Genomic DNA, 23,700 nt, shown 5'->3' on the forward strand with positions numbered 1-23,700 from the left:
TTCAACAGGATGTTGATTCTATACCTCATGTCATGTTGGTCCATTCAACAACAATAGAGCTATAGGAACCTTGTTTCAACAGGATGTTGATTCTATACCTCATGTTGGTCCATTCAACAACAATAGAACTATAGGAACCTTGTTTCAACAGGATGTTGATTCTATACCTCATGTTGGTCCATTCAACAACAATAGAACTATAGGAGCCTTGTTTCAACAGGATGTTGATTCTATACCTCATGTCATGTTGGTCCATTCAACAACAATAGAGCTATAGGAACCTTGTTTCAACAGGATGTTGATTCTATACCTCATGTCATGTTGGTCCATTCAACAACAATAGAACTATAGGAACCTTGTTTCAACAGGATGTAGATTCTATACCTCATGTCATGTTGGTCCATTCAACAACAATAGAGCTATAGGAACCTTGTTTCAACAGGATGTTGATTCTATACCTCATGTTGGTCCATTCAACAACAATAGAACTATAGGAGCCTTGTTTCAACAGGATGTTGATTCTATACCTCATGTTGGTCCATTCAACAACAATAGAACTATAGGAACCCTGTTTCAACAGGATGTTGATTCTATACCTCATGTCATGTTGGTCCATTCAACAACAATAGAGCTATAGGAACCTTGTTTCAACAGGATGTTGATTCTATACCTCATGTTGGTCCATTCAACAACAATAGAACTATAGGAACCTTGTTTCAACAGGATGTTGATTCTATACCTCATATCATGTTGGTCCATTCAACAACAATAGAGCTATAGGAACCTTGTTTCAACAGGATGTTGATTCTATATCTCATGTCATGTTGGTCCATTCAACAACAATAGAGCTATAGGAACCTTGTTTCAACAGGATGTTGATTCTATACCTCATGTTGGTCCATTCAACAACAATAGAACTATAGGAGCCCTGTTTCAACAGGATGTTGATTCTATACCTCATGTTGGTCCATTCAACAACAATAGAACTATAGGAACCTTGTTTCAACAGGATGTTGATTCTATACCTCATGTCATGTTGGTCCATTCAACAACAATAGAGCTATAGGAACCTTGTTTCAACAGGATGTTGATTCTATACCTCATGTTGGTCCATTCAACAACAATAGAACTATAGGAACCTTGTTTCAACAGGATGTTGATTCTATATCTCATGTCATGTTGGTCCATTCAACAACAATAGAACTATAGGAACCTTGTTTCAACAGGATGTTGATTCTATACCTCATGTTGGTCCATTCAACAACAATAGAGCTATAGGAGCCTTGTTTCAACAGGATGTTGATTCTATACCTCATGTCATGTTGGTCCATTCAACAACAATAGAACTATAGGAACCTTGTTTCAACAGGATGTTGATTCTATACCTCATGTTGGTCCATTCAACAACAATAGAACTATAGGAGGCTTTTTTCAACAGGATGTTGATTCTATACCTCATGTCATGTTGGTCCATTCAACAACAATATAACTATAGGAGGCTTGTTTCAACAGGATGTTGATTCTATACCTCATGTCATGTTGGTCCATTCAACAACAATAGAACTATAGGAACCTTGTTTCAACAGGATGTTGATTCTATACCTCATGTTGGTCCATTCAACAACAATAGAGCTATAGGAACCTTGTTTCAACAGGATGTTGATTCTATACCTCATGTCATGTTGGTCCATTCAACAACAATAGAACTATAGGAGCCTTGTTTCAACAGGATGTTGATTCTATACCTCATGTTGGTCCATTCAACAACAATAGAACTATAGGAGCCTTGTTTCAACAGGATGTTGATTCTATACCTCATGTTGGTCCATTCAACAACAATAGAACTATAGGAGCCTTGTTTCAACAGGATGTTGTATCTATTCCTTATGTCATGTTGGTCCATTCAACAACAATAGAACTATAGGAGCCTTGTTTCAACAGGATGTTGATTCTAGCCCCGCCCCCCGCCCCGCCCCTAGCCCCGCCCCTAGCCTATGTCCTTTATATATTCTTTATATATACTCTAGTGTTTCCCCCATGTACTTTTTGCATTTAAAAAACATGTTAATGCAAAAATAAATGTTTCATTGGATCTTGTTGATAGGTCTATTTTATAACCTACATTGAGGTATTCCTATAAAATTGACTTTATTTGGACTGTATATAGTTCAATATTTTTGTGTCACAATCCACGTTTCCATCTACCTTTTTTTTATGCGAGTAAAGTCATAGCATATTTTAAAAAATAACATAATGACAGCTGTGATGAAAACGGGAAGTTTCGGTTCAATTGTACACATGTTGACAGATAATTTGTTCGTTCAACATGGTGGAATCGTTTTGTGATGGTAAAATATATGACGTGAGAAATGGCGGTGGAAACGCCTGAAAGTTAACATATTGATATAATAACCGTCATACTGTATCAAAGTAAACTTGGAGCGACGCGATGACATGTTGTCTCGCACTACGACTCGGGAAACGGCGCGGTTTATCAGGCTACAGGTGAAATGAATTATATGATCAACTTCACAGGGTGGTGAAAGTCGTGGTGATGAGCTTGATGCTCTTTTCCGACACATATACTCATTCTGCTCTCATTCTGGTGACATGATGATCAATGCTTCACTGCCGATTGACAAATACAAAATATTCTCGCTATTATCCATAATAATCTCATCATGTAGACTAGCCTACTCGCACTGGTGGAGGGAAAAACGCATCATTTCATAATCCAGAATGTTGAATATTCACGTGAAAATCTATCTCCAATTGGATGAAAACATGGCTATAGTAACGGAAATATACAGTTTAAACAGTTGTCTATATCACAGGACTATAAACGAGGGAGAAAACAGTTTGATATTATCTTACTGCCATATTTATTACTTGATTGTAACATGAGGACTAGGCTTTAAGAATCCTCTAAATCCTCATCAATGGACGGTTATTATCTGCGCTGTAATTCTACATTGTCACCGCTCTGCTGAGATGACCGGTCAGTTCGGCTCCTCTCTGAGTGGTCAGGAGGTGTCGATGTGGAGGAGCGCCGCAGCGCTGGGGAACTGTGACGGTTGCGGCTGAATAAAGTTGATCAGTGCTTTTCGAAACCCTTGGGACGTCCCTAACCTTAACCCCCTACCTAACCATTTAACCATCAAATTCAATGGGAGGCACGTCCCAAATATATCGGATAGCATGGACAGAAGAAGTTTCCAGTGGGCTGGACTATTCACTCCGGAGGGGCGGCAGATTGCGAACTTTCAGGAAGGAAACTAATAGCTCCCGGTCACAGCCCTGCCTCCTGTGTAGTGGAATGGAATGCACCCGGAACTCACTTCCTCTTGAAGACGAGTGTTGAATTAAGAAAGTAGTTGCACCTGTTCCCATGAAACGTTCATGTTTGGAGAGATGGCAACTTGACAAGCACAAGAATAACAGTAGCGAACGGGACAGCGTGTTGTAATGTCGTCCCAGGCTGAGAACGTGGCGGAACTTTTAGAAATAGACATATGCGACGGCGACATCTGCTCGGAGGGGGAGAGCGGAGTGTTCATCAACTCAGGTACAGGTGCGTCATTCTTAGACGGCTTCTCGGCGTTTCAGCAGTGGACCGGACCTAGATCTCGTTCCTCTTCAGGCCACAACAACACAGACTCTGTCTCAAAGAGACCGAGAGAAACATCATCCCCGAGTCTGTATCCCCAGAACGGCCTGGGGTCTGGAGCCGGTGAAAGTGTGACCCTTGGCGACCTCCAGGGTCAGGATCTCCGAGCCCCCCGCTCCTCCATAGTGGACTGTCTGTTGGTGGAGCTCTATGACACCTACAGCAGCGCTCGGCTCAGTGTTGACAGCCCGGATAGCAGTACCGAGGCGTCCAGCTCTGAGCTGTTCTGCCGCAGTAATACTGGATCCACCTTCCTCCAGGAACTACAGGAGAAACACACCAGGAGACACCAGGTCAACTACCTGTCTCAGAAAGGTGAGTGAGTTTAATTTAATTTTTATACCTTTTTTTTAATTTAACGAGGCAAGTCAGTTAAGAACAAATTCTTATTTACAATGACGTGGGTTAACTGGTCTAGGAACAGTGGGTTAACTGGTCTAGGAACGGTGGGTTAACTGGTCTAGGAACGGTGGGTTAACTGGTCTAGGAACGGTGGGTTAACTGGTCTAGGAACGGTGGGTTAACTGGTCTAGGAACGGTGGGTTAACTGGTCTAGGAACGGTGGGTTAACTGGTCTAGGAACGGTGGGTTAACTGGTCTAGGAACAGTGGGTTAACTGGTCTAGGAACAGTGGGTTAACTGGTCTAGGAACAGTGGGTTAACTGGTCTAGGAACGGTGGGTTAACTGGTCTAGGAACGGTGGGTTAACTGGTCTAGGAACGGTGGGTTAACTGGTCTAGGAACGGTGGGTTAACTGGTCTAGGAACGGTGGGTTAACTGGTCTAGGAACGGTGGGTTAACTGGTCTAGGAACAGTGGTCTAGGAACGGTGGGTTAACTGGTCTAGGAACGGTGGGTCCAGCTCTAGGGATACAGTGGGGGAGTCCAGCTCTAGGGTACAGTGGGGGGAGTCCAGCTCTAGGGATACAGTGGGGGGAGTCCAGCTCTAGGGATACAGTGGGGGAGTCCAGCTCTAGGGTACAGTGGGGGAGTCCAGCTCTAGGATACAGTGGTGGGGAGTCCAGCTCTAGGATACAGTGGTGGGGAGTCCAGCTCTAGGATACAGTGGTGGGGAGTCCAGCTCTAGGGTGTGGGGGGTCAGCTCTAGGGATACAGTGGGGGAGTCCAGCTCTAGGGTACAGTGGGGGGAGTCCAGCTCTAGGATACAGTGGTGGGGAGTCCAGCTCTAGGATACAGTGGTGGGGAGTCCAGCTCTAGGATACAGTGGTGGGGAGTCCAGCTCTAGGATACAGTGGGGGGAGTCCAGCTCTAGGATACAGTGGGGGGAGTCCAGCTCTAGGATACAGTGGGGGAGTCCAGCTCTAGGATACAGTGGGGGGAGTCCAGCTCTAGGATACAGTGGGGGGAGTCCAGCTCTAGGATACAGTGGGGGGAGTCCAGCTCTAGGATACAGTGGGGTGGGGGAGTCCAGCTCTAGGGTGGGGGGTGGGGAGTCCAGCTCTAGGGTACAGTGGGGGGGTCCAGCTCTGGGATACAGTGGGGGGAGTCCAGCTCTAGGATACAGTGGGGGGGAGTCCAGCTCTGGGATACAGTGGGGGGAGTCCAGCTCTAGGGTATGGGGGGGAGTCCAGCTCTAGGGTATGGGGGGTCCAGCTCTAGGATACAGTGGGGGGGGAGTCCAGCTCTAGGGTATGGGGGGGGTCCAGCTCTAGGGTACAGTGGGGGGGAGGGTCAGTGGGGGAGTCAGCTCTAGGGTACAGTGGGGGGGTGTAAGTCCAGCTCTAGGGTACAGTGGGGGGTCCAGCTCTAGGGTACAGTGGGGGGGAGTCCAGCTCTAGGGTACAGTGGGGGGTCCAGCTCTAGGGTACAGTGGGGGGGTGTAAGTCCAGCTCTAGGGTACAGTGGGGGGGTCCAGCTCTAGGGTACAGTGGGGGGGGGTCCAGCTCTAGGGTACAGTGGGGGGTCAAGCTCTAGGGTACAGTGGGGGGGGTCCAGCTCTAGGGTATGGTGGGGGGAGTCCAGCTCTAGGGTATGGTGGGGGGGGGAGTCCAGCTCTAGGGTATGGGGGGGAGTCCAGCTCTAGGGTACAGTGGGGGGGGGAGTCCAGCTCTAGGGTACAGTGGGGGAGTCCAGCTCTAGGGTACAGTGGGGGGAGTCCAGCTCTAGGGTACAGTGGGGGGGAGTCCAGCTCTAGGATACAGTGGGGGGAGTCCAGCTCTAGGGTACAGTGGGGGAGTCCAGCTCTAGGATACAGTGGGGGGGAGTCCAGCTCTAGGGTACAGTGGGGGGAGTCCAGCTCTAGGATACAGTGGGGGGAGTCCAGCTCTAGGGTACAGTGGGGGGGAGTCCAGCTCTAGGATACAGTGGTGGGGAGTCCAGCTCTAGGATACAGTGGTGGGGAGTCCAGCTCTAGGATACAGTGGTGGGGAGTCCAGCTCTAGGGTGGGGGGGGGAGTCCAGCTCTAGGGATACAGTGGGGGAGTCCAGCTCTAGGGTACAGTGGGGGGAGTCCAGCTCTAGGATACAGTGGTGGGGAGTCCAGCTCTAGGATACAGTGGTGGGGAGTCCAGCTCTAGGATACAGTGGTGGGGAGTCCAGCTCTAGGATACAGTGGGGGGAGTCCAGCTCTAGGATACAGTGGGGGAGTCCAGCTCTAGGATACAGTGGGGGGAGTCCAGCTCTAGGATACAGTGGGGGAGTCCAGCTCTAGGATACAGTGGGGGTCCAGCTCTAGGATACAGTGGGGTGGGGGAGTCCAGCTCTAGGGTGGGGGGGGTGGGGAGTCCAGCTCTAGGGTACAGTGGGGGGAGTCCAGCTCTGGGATACAGTGGGGGGAGTCCAGCTCTAGGATACAGTGGGGGAGAGTCCAGCTCTGGGATACAGTGGGGGGAGTCCAGCTCTAGGGTATGGGGGGGGGAGTCCAGCTCTAGGGTATGGGGGAAGTCCAGCTCTAGGATACAGTGGGGGGAGTCCAGCTCTAGGGTATGGGGGGTCCAGCTCTAGGGTACAGTGGGGGGTGTAAGTCCAGCTCTAGGGTACAGTGGGGGGGAGTCCAGCTCTAGGGTACAGTGGGGGGTGTAAGTCCAGCTCTAGGGTACAGTGGGGGGGGAGTCCAGCTCTAGGGTACAGTGGGGGGTCCAGCTCTAGGGTACAGTGGGGGGGGGTGTAAGTCCAGCTCTAGGGTACAGTGGGGGGGTCCAGCTCTAGGGTACAGTGGGGGGGGGGTCCAGCTCTAGGGTACAGTGGGGGGGGTCCAGCTCTAGGGTACAGTGGGGGGAGTCCAGCTCTAGGGTATGGTGGGGGAGTCCAGCTCTAGGGTACAGTGGGGGGGAGTCCAGCTCTAGGGTACAGTGGGGGGAGTCCAGCTCTAGGGTACAGTGGGGGGAGTCCAGCTCTAGGGTACAGTGGGGGGGAGTCCAGCTCTAGGGTACAGTGGGGGGAGTCCAGCTCTAGGGTACAGTGGGGGGATCCAGCTCTAGGGTACAGTGGGGGGAGTCCAGCTCTAGGGTACAGTGGGGGGGGGAGTCCAGCTCTAGGATACAGTGGGGGAGTCCAGCTCTAGGGTACAGTGGGGGGAGTCCAGCTCTAGGATACAGTGGGGGGAGTCCAGCTCTAGGGTACAGTGGGGGGAGTCCAGCTCTAGGATACAGTGGGGGGAGTCCAGCTCTAGGGTACAGTGGGGGGAGTCCAGCTCTAGGATACAGTGGGGGAGTCCAGCTCTAGGGTACAGTGGGGGGTAGCTGCTGCCTCGACAGGAACTAATGGGGATCCATAAGTGGGGGGGGAAGCGTCTGCCTTGGCAGCTAATGGGGATCCATAATAAACCCCAGGAAGAGTAGCTGCTGTCTTGGCAGGAACTAATGGGGATCCATAATAAACCCCAGGAAGAGTAGCTGCTGCCTTGGCAGGAACTAATGGGGATCCATAATAAACCCCAGGAAGAGTAGCTGCTGCCTTGGCAGGAACTAATGGGGATCCATAATAAACCCCAGGAAGAGTAGCTGCTGCCTCGGCAGGAAGCTAATGGGGATCCATAATAAACCCCAGGAAGAGTAGCTGCCCTCGACAGCTAATGGGGATCCATAATAAACCCCAGGAAGAGTAGCTGCTGCCTTGACAGGAACTAATGGGGATCCATAATAAACCTCAGGAAGAGTAGCTGCTGGGGATCCATAATAAACCCCAGGAAGAGTAGCTGCTGCCTTGGCAGGACCTAATGGGGATCCATAATAAACCCCAGGAAGAGTAGCTGCTGCCTTGGCAGGAACTAATGGGGATCCATAATAAACCCCAGGAAGAGTAGCTGCTGCCTTGGCAGGAACTAATGGGGATCCATAATAAACCCCAGAAAGAGTAGCTGCTGCCTTGGCAGGAACTAATGGGGATCCATAATAAACCCCAGGAAGAGTAGCTGCTGTCTTGGCAGGAACTAATGAGGATCCATAATAAACCCCAGGAAGAGTAGCTGCTGCTTTGGCAGGAACTAATGGGGATCCCTAATAAACCCCAGGAAGTGTAGCTGCTGCCTTGACAGGAACTAATGGGGATCCATAATAAACCCCAGGAAGTGTAGCTGCTGTATTGACAGGAACTAATGGGGATCCATAATAAACCCCAGGAAGAGTAGCTGCTGCCTTGGCAGGAAGTAATGGGGATCCATAATAAACCCCAGGAAGAGTAGCTGCTGCCTTGGCAGGAAGTAATGGGGATCCATAATAAACCCCAGGAAGTGTAGCTGCTGCCTTGACAGGAAGTAATGGGGATCCATAATAAACCCCAGGAAGAGTAGCTGCTGCCTTGACAGGAACTAATGGGGATCCATAATAAACCCCAGGAAGAGTAGCTGCTGTCTTGGCAGGAAGTAATGGGGATCCATAATAAATACATGACAGCCTGATTATTATTACTACTATGAGGAGCTGATATACAGTATCTATAGTGTTCCAGCTACAGGACAGGTCTCCAGTCAGCCAAGCTGCTCTATATATCTATATATCTATATTGTGTTTCAGCACCAGAAGAGTTGAGCTGTATCATAGGAGAGGTAAAGGACCCTCCAGTCAGCCAAGCTGATCTATATATCTATATTGTGTTTCAGCACCAGAAGAGTTGAGCTGTATCAGAGGAGAGGTACGCTACAGGACCGGTCTCCAGTCAGCCAAGCTGCTCTATATATCTATATATCTATATTGTGTTTCAGCACCAGAAGAGTTGAGCTGTATCATAGGAGAGGTACGCTACAGGACCGGTCTCCAGTCAGCCAAGCTGCTCTATATATCTATATTGTGTTTCAGCACCAGAAGAGTTGAGCTGTATCATAGGAGAGGTACGCTACAGGACCGGTCTCCAGTCAGCCAAGCTGATCTATATATCTATATATCTATATTGTGTTTCAGCACCAGAAGAGTTGAGCTGTATCAGAGGAGAGGTACACTACAGGACCGGTCTCCAGTCAGCCAAGCTGCTCTATATATCTATATATCTATATTGTGTTTCAGCACCAGAAGAGTTGAGCTGTATCATAGGAGAGGTACGCTACAGGACCGGTCTCCAGTCAGCCAAGCTGCTCTATATATCTATATATCTATATTGTGTTTCAGCACCAGAAGAGTTGAGCTGTATCATAGGGGAGGTACTGGACCAGTCTCCAGTCAGCCAAGCTGCTCTATATATCTATATTGTGTTTCAGCACCAGAAGAGTTGAGCTGTATCATAGGAGAGGTACGCTACAGGACCGGTCTCCAGTCAGCCAAGCTGCTCTATATATCTATATTGTGTTTCAGCACCAGAAGAGTTGAGCTGTATCATAGGAGAGGTACGCTACAGGACCGGTCTCCAGTCAGCCAAGCTGCTCTATATATCTATATATCTATATTGTGTTTCAGCACCAGAAGAGTTGAGCTGTATCATAGGTGAGGTACGCTACAGGACCGGTCTCCAGTCAGCCAAGCTGATCTATATATCTATATATCTATATTGTGTTTCAGCACCAGAAGAGTTGAGCTGTATCATAGGAGAGAACTCCAGTCAGCCAAGCTGATCTATATATCTATATATCTATATTGTGTTTCAGCACCAGAAGAGTTGAGCTGTATCATAGGAGAGGTACGCTACAGGACCGGTCTCCAGTCAGCCAAGCTGCTCTATATATCTATATTGTGTTTCAGCACCAGAAGAGTTGAGCTGTATCATAGGAGAGGTACACTACAGGACCGGTCTCCAGTCAGCCAAGCTGATCTATATATCTACATTGTGTTTCAGCACCAGAAGAGTTGAGCTGTATCATAGGAGAGGTACGCTACAGGACCGGTCTCCAGTCAGCCAAGCTGATCTATATATCTATATATCTATATTGTGTTTCAGCACCAGAAGAGTTGAGCTGTATCAGAGGAGAGGTACGCTACAGGACCGGTCTCCAGTCAGCCAAGCTGATCTATATATCTATATTGTGTTTCAGCACCAGAAGAGTTGAGCTGTATCAGAGGAGAGGTACGCTACAGGACCGGTCTCCAGTCAGCCAAGCTGCTCTATATATCTATATATCTATATTGTGTTTCAGCACCAGAAGAGTTGAGCTGTATCATAGGGGAGGTACGCTACAGGACCGGTCTCCAGTCAGCCAAGCTGATCTATATATCTATATTGTGTTTCAGCACCAGAAGAGTTGAGCTGTATCAGAGGAGAGGTACGCTACAGGACCGGTCTCCAGTCAGCCAAGCTGCTCTATATATCTATATATCTATATTGTGTTTCAGCACCAGAAGAGTTGAGCTGTATCATAGGAGAGGTACGCTACAGGACCGGTCTCCAGTCAGCCAAGCTGATCTATATATCTATATTGTGTTTCAGCACCAGAAGAGTTGAGCTGTATCATAGGAGAGGTACACTACAGGACCGGTCTCCAGTCAGCCAAGCTGCTCTATATATCTATATATCTATATTGTGTTTCAGCACCAGAAGAGTTGAGCTGTATCATAGGAGAGGTACGCTACAGGACCGGTCTCCAGTCAGCCAAGCTGCTCTATATATCTATATATCTACATTGTGTTTCAGCACCAGAAGAGTTGAGCTGTATCATAGGAGAGGTACGCTACAGGACCGGTCTCCAGTCAGCCAAGCTGATCTATATATCTATATATCTATATTGTGTTTCAGCACCAGAAGAGTTGAGCTGTATCAGAGGAGAGGTACGCTACAGGACCGGTCTCCAGTCAGCCAAGCTGATCTATATATCTATATTGTGTTTCAGCACCAGAAGAGTTGAGCTGTATCAGAGGAGAGGTATCTCCAGTCAGCCAAGCTGCTCTATATATCTATATATCTATATTGTGTTTCAGCACCAGAAGAGTTGAGCTGTATCATAGGGGAGGTACGCTACAGGACCGGTCTCCAGTCAGCCAAGCTGATCTATATATCTATATTGTGTTTCAGCACCAGAAGAGTTGAGCTGTATCAGAGGAGAGGTACGCTACAGGACCGGTCTCCAGTCAGCCAAGCTGCTCTATATATCTATATATCTATATTGTGTTTCAGCACCAGAAGAGTTGAGCTGTATCATAGGAGAGGTACGCTACAGGACCGGTCTCCAGTCAGCCAAGCTGATCTATATATCTATATTGTGTTTCAGCACCAGAAGAGTTGAGCTGTATCATAGGAGAGGTACACTACAGGACCGGTCTCCAGTCAGCCAAGCTGCTCTATATATCTATATATCTATATTGTGTTTCAGCACCAGAAGAGTTGAGCTGTATCATAGGAGAGGTACGCTACAGGACCGGTCTCCAGTCAGCCAAGCTGCTCTATATATCTATATATCTATATTGTGTTTCAGCACCAGAAGAGTTGAGCTGTATCATAGGAGAGGTACGCTACAGGACCGGTCTCCAGTCAGCCAAGCTGCTCTATATATCTATATATCTATATTGTGTTTCAGCACCAGAAGAGTTGAGCTGTATCATAGGAGAGGTACGCTACAGGACCGGTCTCCAGTCAGCCAAGCTGCTCTATATATCTATATTGTGTTTCAGCACCAGAAGAGTTGAGCTGTATCATAGGAGAGGTACGCTACAGGACCGGTCTCCAGTCAGCCAAGCTGCTCTATATATTTATATATCTATATTGTGTTTCAGCACCAGAAGAGTTGAGCTGTATCAGAGGAGAGGTACGCTACAGGACCGGTCTCCAGTCAGCCAAGCTGATCTATATATCTATATTGTGTTTCAGCACCAGAAGAGTTGAGCTGTATCATAGGAGAGGTACGCTACAGGACCGGTCTCCAGTCAGCCAAGCTGCTCTATATATTTATATATCTATATTGTGTTTCAGCACCAGAAGAGTTGAGCTGTATCAGAGGAGAGGTACGCTACAGGACCGGTCTCCAGTCAGCCAAGCTGATCTATATATCTATATTGTGTTTCAGCACCAGAAGTTGAGCTGTATCATAGGAGAGGTACGCTACAGGACCGGTCTCCAGTCAGCCAAGCTGCTCTATATATCTATATATCTATATTGTGTTTCAGCACCAGAAGAGTTGAGCTGTATCATAGGAGAGGTACGCTACAGGACCGGTCTCCAGTCAGCCAAGCTGCTCTATATATCTATATATCTATATTGTGTTTCAGCACCAGAAGAGTTGAGCTGTATCATAGGAGAGGTACACTACAGGACCGGTCTCCAGTCAGCCAAGCTGATCTATATATCTATATTGTGTTTCAGCACCAGAAGAGTTGAGCTGTATCATAGGAGAGGTACGCTACAGGACCGGTCTCCAGTCAGCCAAGCTGCTCTATATATCTATATATCTATATTGTGTTTCAGCACCAGAAGAGTTGAGCTGTATCATAGGAGAGGTACGCTACAGGACCGGTCTCCAGTCAGCCAAGCTGCTCTATATATCTATATATCTATATTGTGTTACAGCACCAGAAGAGTTGAGCTGTATCATAGGAGAGGTACGCTACAGGACCGGTCTCCAGTCAGCCAAGCTGCTCTATATATCTATATATCTATATTGTGTTTCAGCACCAGAAGAGTTGAGCTGTATCATAGGAGAGGTACGCTACAGGACCGGTCTCCAGTCAGCCAAGCTGCTCTATATATCTATATATCTATATTGTGTTTCAGCACCAGAAGAGTTGAGCTGTATCATAGGAGAGGTACGCTACAGGACCGGTCTCCAGTCAGCCAAGCTGCTCTATATATCTATATATCTATATTGTGTTTCAGCACCAGAAGAGTTGAGCTGTATCAGAGGAGAGGTACGCTACAGGACCGGTCTCCAGTCAGCCAAGCTGATCTATATATCTATATTGTGTTTCAGCACCAGAAGAGTTGAGCTGTATCATAGGAGAGGTACGCTACAGGACCGGTCTCCAGTCAGCCAAGCTGCTCTATATATCTATATATCTATATTGTGTTACAGCACCAGAAGAGTTGAGCTGTATCATAGGAGAGGTACGCTACAGGACCGGTCTCCAGTCAGCCAAGCTGCTCTATATATCTATATATCTATATTGTGTTTCAGCACCAGAAGAGTTGAGCTGTATCATAGGAGAGGTACGCTACAGGACCGGTCTCCAGTCAGCCAAGCTGCTCTATATATCTATATATCTATATTGTGTTTCAGCACCAGAAGAGTTGAGCTGTATCATAGGAGAGGTACGCTACAGGACCGGTCTCCAGTCAGCCAAGCTGCTCTATATATCTATATATCTATATTGTGTTTCAGCACCAGAAGAGTTGAGCTGTATCATAGGAGAGGTACGCTACAGGACCGGTCTCCAGTCAGCCAAGCTGCTCTATATATCTATATTGTGTTTCAGCACCAGAAGAGTTGAGCTGTATCATAGGAGAGGTACGCTACAGGACCGGTCTCCAGTCAGCCAAGCTGATCTATATATCTATATTGTGTTTCAGCACCAGAAGTTGAGCTGTATCATAGGAGAGGTACGCTACAGGACCGGTCTCCAGTCAGCCAAGCTGCTCTATATATCTATATATCTATATTGTGTTACAGCACCAGAAGAGTTGAGCTGTATCATAGGAGAGGTACGCTACAGGACCGGTCTCCAGTCAGCCAAGCTGCTCTATATATCTATATCTATATTGTGTTTCAGCACCAGAAGAGTTGAGCTGTATCATAGGAGAGGTACGCTACAGGACCGGTCTCCAGTCAGCCAAGCTGCTCTATATATCTATATATCTATATTGTGTTTCAGCACCAGAAGAGTTGAGCTGTATCATAGGAGAGGTACGCTACAGGACCGGTCTCCAGTCAGCCAAGCTGCTCTATATATCTATATATCTATATTGTGTTTCAGCACCAGAAGAGTTGAGCTGTATCATAGGAGAGGTACGCTACAGGACCGGTCTCCAGTCAGCCAAGCTGCTCTATATATCTATATTGTGTTTCAGCACCAGAAGAGTTGAGCTGTATCATAGGAGAGGTACGCTACAGGACCGGTCTCCAGTCAGCCAAGCTGATCTATATATCTATATTGTGTTTCAGCACCAGAAGAGTTGAGCTGTATCAGAGGAGAGGTACGCTACAGGACCGGTCTCCAGTCAGCCAAGCTGATCTATATATCTATATTGTGTTTCAGCACCAGAAGAGTTGAGCTGTATCATAGGAGAGGTACGCTACAGGACCGGTCTCCAGTCAGCCAAGCTGCTGCGCCAGCTGAAGAGGAGGGACCGCCTCAGTCACAAGCTCCAGAAGAACTATGACATCATCACCGCCTGTCTGCAGGCCGTGTCCCAGAAGAGAAGTAAGGAGACGTGGTGGCGCCCTGTGTAGTCGTGCTCCCTATTCCCTGTGTAGTGTCGTGCTCCCTATTCCCTGTGTAGTGTAGTGCTCCCTGTGTAGTGTCGTGCTCCCTGTGTAGTGTAGTGCTCCCTGTGTAGTGTAGTGCTCCCTGTGTAGTGTAGTGCTCCCTGTGTAGTGTAGTGCTCCCTGTGTAGTGTCGTGCTCCCTATTTCCTGTGTAGTGTCGTGCTCCCTATTTCCTGTGTAGTGTCGTGCTCCCTATTCCCTGTGTAGTGTTGTGCTCCCTATTCCCTGTGTAGTGTTGTGCTCCCTATTCCCTGTGTAGTGTCGTGCTCCCTGTGTAGTGTCGTGATCCCTGTGTAGTGTCGTGCTCCCTATTTCCTGTGTAGTGTCGTGCTCCCTATTCCCTGTGTAGTGTCGTGCTCCCTGTGTAGTGTCGTGCTCCCTGTGTAGTGTAGTGCTCCCTATTCCCTGTGTAGTGTCGTGCTCCCTATTCCCTGTGTAGTGTCGTGCTCCCTATTCCCTGTGTAGTGTCGTGCTCCCTATTCCCTGTGTAGTGTCGTGATCCCTATTCCCTGTGTAGTGTCGTGATCCCTATTCCCTGTGTAGTGTCGTGCTCCCTATTCCCTGTGTAGTGTAGTGCTCCCTATTCCCTGTGTAGTGTCGTGCTCCCTGTGTAGTGTCGTGCTCCCTGTGTAGTGTCGTGCTCCCTGTGTAGTGTCGTGCTCCCTGTGTAGTGTCGTGCTCCCTGTGTAGTGTCGTGCTCCCTGTGTAGTGTCGTGCTCCCTGTGTAGTGTCGTGATCCCTGTGTAGTGTAGTGCTCCCTATTCCCTGTGTAGTGTCGTGCTCCCTATTCCCTGTGTAGTGTCGTGCTCCCTATTCCCTGTGTAGTGTCGTGCTCCCTATTCCCTGTGTAGTGTCGTGCTCCCTATTCCCTGTGTAGTGTCGTGCTCCCTGTTCCCTGTGTGGTGTCGTGCTCCCTGTTCCCTGTGTGGTGTCGTGCTCCCTGTTCCCTGTGTAGTGTCGTGCTCCCTATTCCCTGTGTAGTGTCGTGCTCCCTATTCCCTGTGTGGTGTCGTGCTCCCTATTCCCTGTGTGGTGTCGTGCTCCCTATTCCCTGTGTAGTGTCGTGCTCCCTATTCCCTGTGTAGTGTCGTGCTCCCTATTTCCTGTGTAGTGTCGTGCTCCCTGTGTAGTGTAGTGCTCCCTATTCCCTGTGTAGTGTAGTGCTCCCTATTCCCTGTGTAGTGTCGTGCTCCCTATTCCCTGTGTAGTGTCGTGCTCCCTATTTCCTGTGTAGTGTCCTATTCCCTGTGTAGTGTCATGCTCCCTGTTCCCTGTGTAGTGTCGTGCTCCTATTCCCTGTGTAGTGTCATGCTCCCTATTCCCTGTGTAGTGTCGTGCTCCCTATTCCCTGTGTAGTGTCGTGCTCCTATTCCCTGTGTAGTGTCGTGCTCCCTATTCCCTGTGTAGTGTAGTGCTCCCTATTCCCTGTGTAGTGTCGTGCTCCTATTCCCTGTGTAGTGTCGTATTCCCTATATTACCCTGACCACACCCTCCAGGCGGTGTGCCCAGGGCCTCCAGGCGGTGTGCCCAGGGCCTCCAGGCGGTGTGCCCAGGGCCTCCAGGCGGTGTGCCCAGGGCCTCCAGGCGGTGTGCCCAGGGCCTCCAGGCGGTGTGCCCAGGGCCTCCAGGCGGTGTGCCCAGGGCCTCCAGGCGGTGTGCCCAGGGCCTCCAGGCGGTGTGCCCAGGGCCTCCAGGCGGTGTGGATATTTATTTATATCTATATTTATATATTTTTGGGGGGCAATGAGCACATTTGAGGTCTTGTGAGTGGAAACTTGAACATTGAGAAAGTTGTGCAACTTCCGGTGCACGTTCACAGTGTTAGACAGTAGCCAATAGGCTGTGCCCTTACAGTTTCAGTAGCCAATGGGCTGTGCCCTTACAGTTTCAGTAGCCAATAGGCTGTGCCCTTACAGTTTCAGTAGCCAATAGGCTGTGCCCTTACAGTTTCAGTAGCCAATAGGCTGTGCCCTAACAGTTTCAGTAGCCAATAGGCTGTACCCTTACAGTTTAGACAGTAGCCAATAGGCTGTGCCCTTACAGTTTCAGTAGCCAATAGGCTGTGCCCTTACAGTTTCAGTAGCCAATAGGCTGTACCCTGACAGTTTCAGTAGCCAATAGGCTGTACCCTTACAGTTTTAGACAGTAGCCAATAGGCTGTACCCTTACAGTTTCAGACAGTAGCCAATAGGCTGTGCCCTTACAGTTTTAGACAGTAGCCAATAGGCTGTGCCCTTACAGTTTTAGACAGTAGCCAGTAGGCTGTGCCCTTACAGTTTTAGACAGTAGCCAATAGGCTGTGCCCTTACAGTTTCAGTAGCCAATAGGCTGTACCCTTACCATTTAGACAGTAGCCAATAGGCTGTGCCCTTACAGTTTCAGGAGCCAATAGGCTGTGCCCTTACAGTTTCAGTAGCCAATAGGCTGTACCCTGACAGTTTCAGTAGCCAATAGGCTGTACCCTTACAGTTTTAGACAGTAGCCAATAGGCTGTACCCTTACAGTTTCAGACAGTAGCCAATAGGCTGTGCCCTTACAGTTTTAGACAGTAGCCAATAGGCTGTGCCCTTACAGTTTTAGACAGTAGCCAGTAGGCTGTGCCCTTACAGTTTTAGACAGTAGCCAATAGGCTGTGCCCTTACAGTTTCAGTAGCCAATAGGCTGTACCCTTACCATTTAGACAGTAGCCAATAGGCTGTGCCCTTACAGTTTCAGGAGCCAATAGGCTGTGCCCTTAGTTTTAGACAGTAGCCAATAGGCTAATGTGGCTATTTGAGCATAATGTAGTCCTACCAACAAAACCAACGGAACAAATCCCATAACATTTTCACATGGCAATAGCTTCTGATTTCTATGGCCTACAGTAGTCTATATGTGGTGTTCAATTCAGGCCTACATTGAAGGGCTTGACATTAATGATAGATTTGACTTGATCTTTTACACCATGGGTCTGTACATTGGATTGTGTTGTATGACGCGAGAAACCACGTTACAAAATTAAATGTATTGTTATTACCATGCAGTAATAAGTAGACCACATTGTGGGTAGCCAAGTGATTCGAGCATTGGACTAGTAACCGGAAGGTTGAAAGTTCAAACCCCCGAGCTGACAAGGTACAAATCTGTCGTTCTGCCCCTGAACAGGCAGTTAACCCACTGTTCCTAGGCCGTCATTGAAAATAAGAATTTGTTCTTAACTGACTTGCCTAGTTAAATAAAGGTAAAAATAGCATATTCAAGCCTGTCTCAAAATACAACACTGCCCCTTTAAGACATACGGCTTGTTTACGTCGACGGTCTTTTCAGACTGCTTGAAATGTAGCCGACACGTGTTGTGCTTTGGAAGCAGAAACTCCCCATTGCTCATACTTGCTCATATCTATACTTGGGCTAATAACTCGCTAACTAGCAAAGAATATCGACAATAGTGCACTGGTCTGAATAGCGCATTCACTCGCTGGTGATGGGAAGACCGCTGGTGGACAACTCCCACCAATAGAGTTGCGCTCTGGCTCTGCCTACAACAACATCACAGATTCAATCTAGCGAAGTTACATTTGTTTTGGTTTGTTTCATTGAAAATGGCCTGATTTTTTATTATGTTGATTTGATCACAGAAAAACGGGTTGATCTGCAAACTAATGGAGTGAATTTCCGTCTCTTGCGTCTCTGCGTGCAGCATGGCGTTAATCCAGCAGTCCAAGAGGAAGTGCGCAGCCGCATTGTCGCCTAACAACAAACAATACGCCATAATGTCAGCGGGATTATGCTTTTTGACATTTTTACAAATTACTTAATGAAAAGCTTAAATGTCTTGTCATAAGTATTCGATCCCGTTATGAAAAGCCTAATATGTTCAGGAGTAAACATTTGCTTAACAAGTCACAAAATAAGTTGCATGGACAATAATGGTGTTTAACATGTTTTTTTTTAATGACTTCCTCATCTCTGCTTTCCACCAGACACTGGGAGATAAATTCACCTTTTCAGTTGGACAATAACCTGAAACAAGCTCAGATCTACACTGGAGTTGCTTACCAATTAGACATTGAATGTTCCTGAGGGGCCTAGTTACGTTCTGACTTCAATCTGCTTGAAGATCTATAGCAAGACTTGAAAATGGCTGTCTAACAATGATCAACAACCAACTTGAGTTTGAACATAAAAAAAAAAAAAGTTTTCAAATGTTGTATAATCCAGCTGTAGAGCTATGAGATTTACCCATAACCACCCACAGCTGTAGAGCTCTGAGATTTACCCATAACGACCCACAGCTGTAGAGCTCTGAGATTTACCCATAACGACCCACAGCTGTAGAGCTCTGAGATTTACCCATAACGACCCACAGCTGTAGAGCTCTGAGATTTACCCATAACGACCCACAGCTGTAGGAAGCTCTCTGAGATTTACCCATAACGACCCACAGCTGTAGGAAGCTCTTTGAGATTTACCCATAACGACCCACAGCTGTAGAGCTCTGAGATTTACCCATAACGACCCACAGCTGTAGGAAGCTCTTTGAGATTTACCCATAACGACCCACAGCTGTAGAGCTCTGAGATTTACCCATAACGACCCACAGCTGTAGGAAGCTCTGAGATTTACCCATAACGACCCACAGCTGTAGAGCTCTGAGATTTACCCATAACGACCCACAGCTGTAGAGCTCTGAGATTTACCCATAACGACCCACAGCTGTAGGAAGCTCTTTGAGATTTACCCATAACGACCCACAGCTGTAGAGCTCTGAGATTTACCCATAACGACCCACAGCTGTAGAGCTCTGAGATTTACCCATAACGACCCACAGCTGTAGGAAGCTCTTTGAGATTTACCCATAACGACCCACAGCTGTAGAGCTCTGAGATTTACCCATAACGACCCACAGCTGTAGGAAGCTCTTTGAGATTTACCCATAACGACCCACAGCTGTAGAGCTCTGAGATTTACCCATAACGACCCACAGCTGTAGGAAGCTCTTTGAGATTTACCCATAACGACCCACAGCTGTAGAGCTCTGAGATTTACCCATAACGACCCACAGCTGTAGAGCTCTGAGATTTACCCATAACGACCCACAGCTGTAGAGCTCTGAGATTTACCCATAACGACCCACAGCTGTAGAGCTCTGAGATTTACCCATAACGACCCACAGCTGTAGAAGCTCTTTGAGATTTACCCATAACGACCCACAGCTGTAGGAAGCTCTTTGAGATTTACCCATAACGACCCACAGCTGTAGGAAGCTCTTTGAGATTTACCCATAACGACCCACAGCTGTAGAGCTCTGAGATTTACCCATAACGACCCACAGCTGTAGGAAGCTCTTTGAGATTTACCTCATAACGACCCACAGCTGTAGAGCTCTGAGATTTACCCATATGTACTGACTCAGCTGTAGGAAGCTCTTTGAGATTTACCCATAATACCCACAGCTGTAGAGCTCTGAGATTTACCCATAACGACCCACAGCTGTAGGGTGTGAATCTTATGAGATTTAAAATGTAAAACGTTTTCACAGCTGTAGAGCTCTGAGATTTACCCATAACAAGATGACCCACAGCTGTAGGAAGCTCTTTGAGATTTACCCATAACGACCCACAGCTGTAGAGCTCTGAGATTTACCCATAACGACCCACAGCTGTAGAGCTCTGAGATTTACCCAGGGTGGACGACCCACAGCTGTAGAGCTCTGAGATTTACCCATAACGACCCACAGCTGTAGGAAGCTCTTTGAGATTTACCCATAACGACCCACAGCTGTAGATTGCTCTGAGGATTTACCCATAACCCCCACAGCTGTAGGAAGCTCTTCAGGGTGGAGATTTACCCATAACCCCACAGCTGTATGTCATTGCTTCAAAGGATGGATTTTGCCATAACCCCACAGTTGTGAGGAATTGCTCTTTGAGATTTACCCATGGTGACCCATTGTCTTCAGGGTGGATGAATGTTTGCCACCCCCTTCAGCTGGTGATGTCATTGTCTTTGGATGGATGTTTGCCCCCCCAGCTGGTGATGTCATTGTCTCAGGGTGGATGGATTTACCCCCGACCCACAGCTGTATGTATTGCTCTTTGGATGATTTTGCCCCCACAGTTGGTGATGAATTGTCTTCAGGGTGGATGATGTTCCCCCTCCTTCAGCTGTGAGTCATTGTCTCTGAATGTTTGCCCCCCTTCATGGTGACATGACTTCAGCTGGAGCTCTGATGTTTATGTAGTTGACCCACAGGGTGGATGGATGTTTGCTTTGAGTTTATGTATTGACTTCAGGGTGGAATGTTTGAGATTTACCCATGTCACTCAGGGAGCTGAGATTTACCCCCCTTCATGTACATTGACTTCAGGGTGTATGGAAGCTCTTCAGTTTACCCATAATGTCCCACAGCTGTCTTCTGATGGATTTACCCCTCCTTAGTTGGTGATGTCATTGTCTTCAGGGTGGATGGATTTTGCCCCCCACAGCTGGTGATGTGAGATTGTCTTCAGGGTGGATGGATGTTTGCCCCCAGTTGGTGATGAGCTCTTCAGGGTGGATGGATGTACCCCCCTTCAGTTGGTGACCCACAGGGTGGATGGATGCTCCCCCCCCCTTCAGTTGGTGATGTCATTGTCTTCAGGGTGGATGGATGTTACCCCCCCACAGTTGGTGATGGTCTTTGATGGATTTTGCCCATTGACCCACAGCTGTATGATTGTCTTCAGGGTGGATGGATGTTTGCCCCCCCCACAGTTGGTGATGTCATTGATTTCAGGGTGGATGGATGTTTGCCCCCCTTCAGTTGGTGATGTCATTGTCTTCAGGGTGGATGGATGTTTGCCTCCCCTTCAGTTGGTGATGTCATTGTCTTCAGGGTGGATGGATTTACCCTCCCCCACAGTTGGTGATGAATTGTCTTCAGGGTGAGGATTTACCCCCCCACAGTTGGTGATGTCATTGTCTTCAGGGTGGATGGATGGCCCCCCTTCAGTTGGTGATGTCATTGTCTTCAGGGTGTGGATGTTTGCCCCCCCTTCAGTTGGTGATGTCATTGTCTTCAGGGTGGATGGATGTGACTCAGTTGGTGATGTCATTGTCTTCAGGGTGGATGGATGTTTGCCCCCCTTCAGTTGGTGATGTCATTGTCTTCAGGGTGGATGGATGTTTGCCCCCTTCAGTTGGTGATGTCATTGTCTTCAGGGTGGATGGATGAATGCTTTCAGTTGGTGATTATGTAAAAGGTGGATGGATGTTTTCCCCCCTTCAGTTGGTGATGTCTTAAATGGGAGGATTAATGCTGTAACACCCCAAGTTGGTGATGTCATTGTCTTCAGGGAGGATGGATGTTCCCCCCCCCTTCAGTTGGTGATGTCATTGTCTTCAGGGTGGATGGATGTTTGCCCCCCTTCAGTTGGTGATGTCATTGTCTTCAGGGTGGATGGATGTTTGCCCCCCTTCAGTTGGTGATGTCATTGTCTTCAGGGTGGATGGATGTTTGCCCCCCCCTTCAGTTGGTGATGTCATTGTCTTCAGGGTGGATGGATGTTTGCCCCCCCCTTCAGTTGGTGATGTCATTGTCTTCAGGGTGGATGGATGTTTGCCTCCCCCCCCTTCAGTTGGTGATGTCATTGTCTTCAGGGTGGATGGATGTTTGCCCCCCCCCCTTCAGTTGGTGATGTCATTGTCTTCAGGGTGGATGGATGTTTGCCCCCCCCTTCAGTTGGTGATGTCATTGTCTTCAGGGTGGATGGATGTTTGCCCCCCCCTTCAGTTGGTGATGTCATTGTCTTCAGGGTGGATGGATGTTTGCCCCCCTTCAGTTGGTGATGTCATTGTCTTCAGGGTGGATGGATGGCCCCCCTTCAGTTGGTGATGTCATTGTCTTCAGGGTGGATGGATGTTTGCCCCCCCTTCAGTTGGTGATGTCATTGTCTTCAGGGTGGATGGATGTTTGCCCCCCTTCAGTTGGTGATGTCATTGTCTTCAGGGTGGATGGATGTTTGCCCCCTTCAGTTGGTGATGTCATTGTCTTCAGGGTGGATGGATGTTTGCCCCCCCTTCAGTTGGTGATGTCATTGTCTTCAGGGTGGATGGATGTTTGCCCCCCTTCAGTTGGTGATGTCATTGTCTTCAGGGTGGATGGATGTTTGCCCCCCCTTCAGTTGGTGATGTCATTGTCTTCAGGGTGGATGGATGTTTGCCCCCCCTTCAGTTGGTGATGTCATTGTCTTCAGGGTGGATGGATGTTTGCCCCCCCTTCAGTTGGTGATGTCATTGTCTTCAGGGTGGATGGATGTTTGCCCCCCCTTCAGTTGGTGATGTCATTGTCTTCAGGGTGGATGGATGTTTGCCCCCCTTCAGTTGGTGATGTCATTGTCTTCAGGGTGGATGGATGTTTGCCCCCCTTCAGTTGGTGATGTCATTGTCTTCAGGGTGGATGGATGTTTGCCCCCCTTCAGTTGGTGATGTCATTGTCTTCAGGGTGGATGGATGTTTGCCCCCCTTCAGTTGGTGATGTCATTGTCTTCAGGGTGGATGGATGTTTGCCTCCCCTTCAGTTGGTGATGTCATTGTCTTCAGGGTGGATGGATGTTTGCCCCCCTTCAGTTGGTGATGTCATTGTCTTCAGGGTGGATGGATGTTTGCCCCCCTTCAGTTGGTGATGTCATTGTCTTCAGGGTGGATGGATGTTTGCCCCCCTTCAGTTGGTGATGTCATTGTCTTCAGGGTGGATGGATGTTTGCCCCCCCTTCAGTTGATGTCATTGTCTTCAGGGTGGATGGATGTTTGCCCCCCTTCAGTTGGTGATGTCATTGTCTTCAGGGTGGATGGATGTTTGCCCCCCCTCCTTCAGTTGGTGATGTCATTGTCTTCAGGGTGGATGGATGTTTGCCCCCCCCTTCAGTTGGTGATGTCATTGTCTTCAGGGTGGATGGATGTTGGCTGTGCAGGTTTGCTCGTATTAACCAGGAAGTGGGGTATGGGTGTTTCCCCCAGAGAGCTGAGTAGACTAGCATGTTCCACGTCTCAGCACCATGCCCAGTGCCCACCCAGACGGGGATCTACCTCTGCTTGGATAGGTTGTTTTCACACAGTCCTTTCCAGCAGGGCTCCATGATCTACAGTAGATGTGGAACTGTAGACAGGCAAGTGCAGGATCTGTACATCTGGTTACTCCATTCTTACAGCTCACTTTTCTAAATGTCCTTCTCTGTTTGATCAACATGCACCTACCATGGAGGTAAAGTAGTAAGAGGGATC

At 48.2% G+C, this 23,700-nt stretch overlaps 1 protein-coding gene across 1 annotated transcript in view; it reads left to right on the plus strand.

Moving 5' to 3' along the window:
- The first annotated feature begins 2,379 nt into the window (after window positions 1–2,379).
- The window catches only part of LOC135573013 (TBC1 domain family member 30-like), a 131,717-nt gene continuing 110,396 nt past the window's right edge, over window positions 2,380–23,700 (plus strand). The window contains exons 1-2 of the mRNA XM_065022067.1: window positions 2,380–3,982; window positions 14,229–14,393. Of these exons, the coding sequence (XP_064878139.1) occupies window positions 3,466–3,982; window positions 14,229–14,393 (682 nt within the window). The 5' untranslated portion in view covers window positions 2,380–3,465. The remainder of the gene's footprint in view (window positions 3,983–14,228; window positions 14,394–23,700) is intronic.

Source organism: Oncorhynchus nerka, linkage group LG8, assembly GCF_034236695.1.
Source record: "Oncorhynchus nerka isolate Pitt River linkage group LG8, Oner_Uvic_2.0, whole genome shotgun sequence".
Classification (NCBI taxonomy): Eukaryota; Metazoa; Chordata; class Actinopteri; order Salmoniformes; family Salmonidae; genus Oncorhynchus; species Oncorhynchus nerka.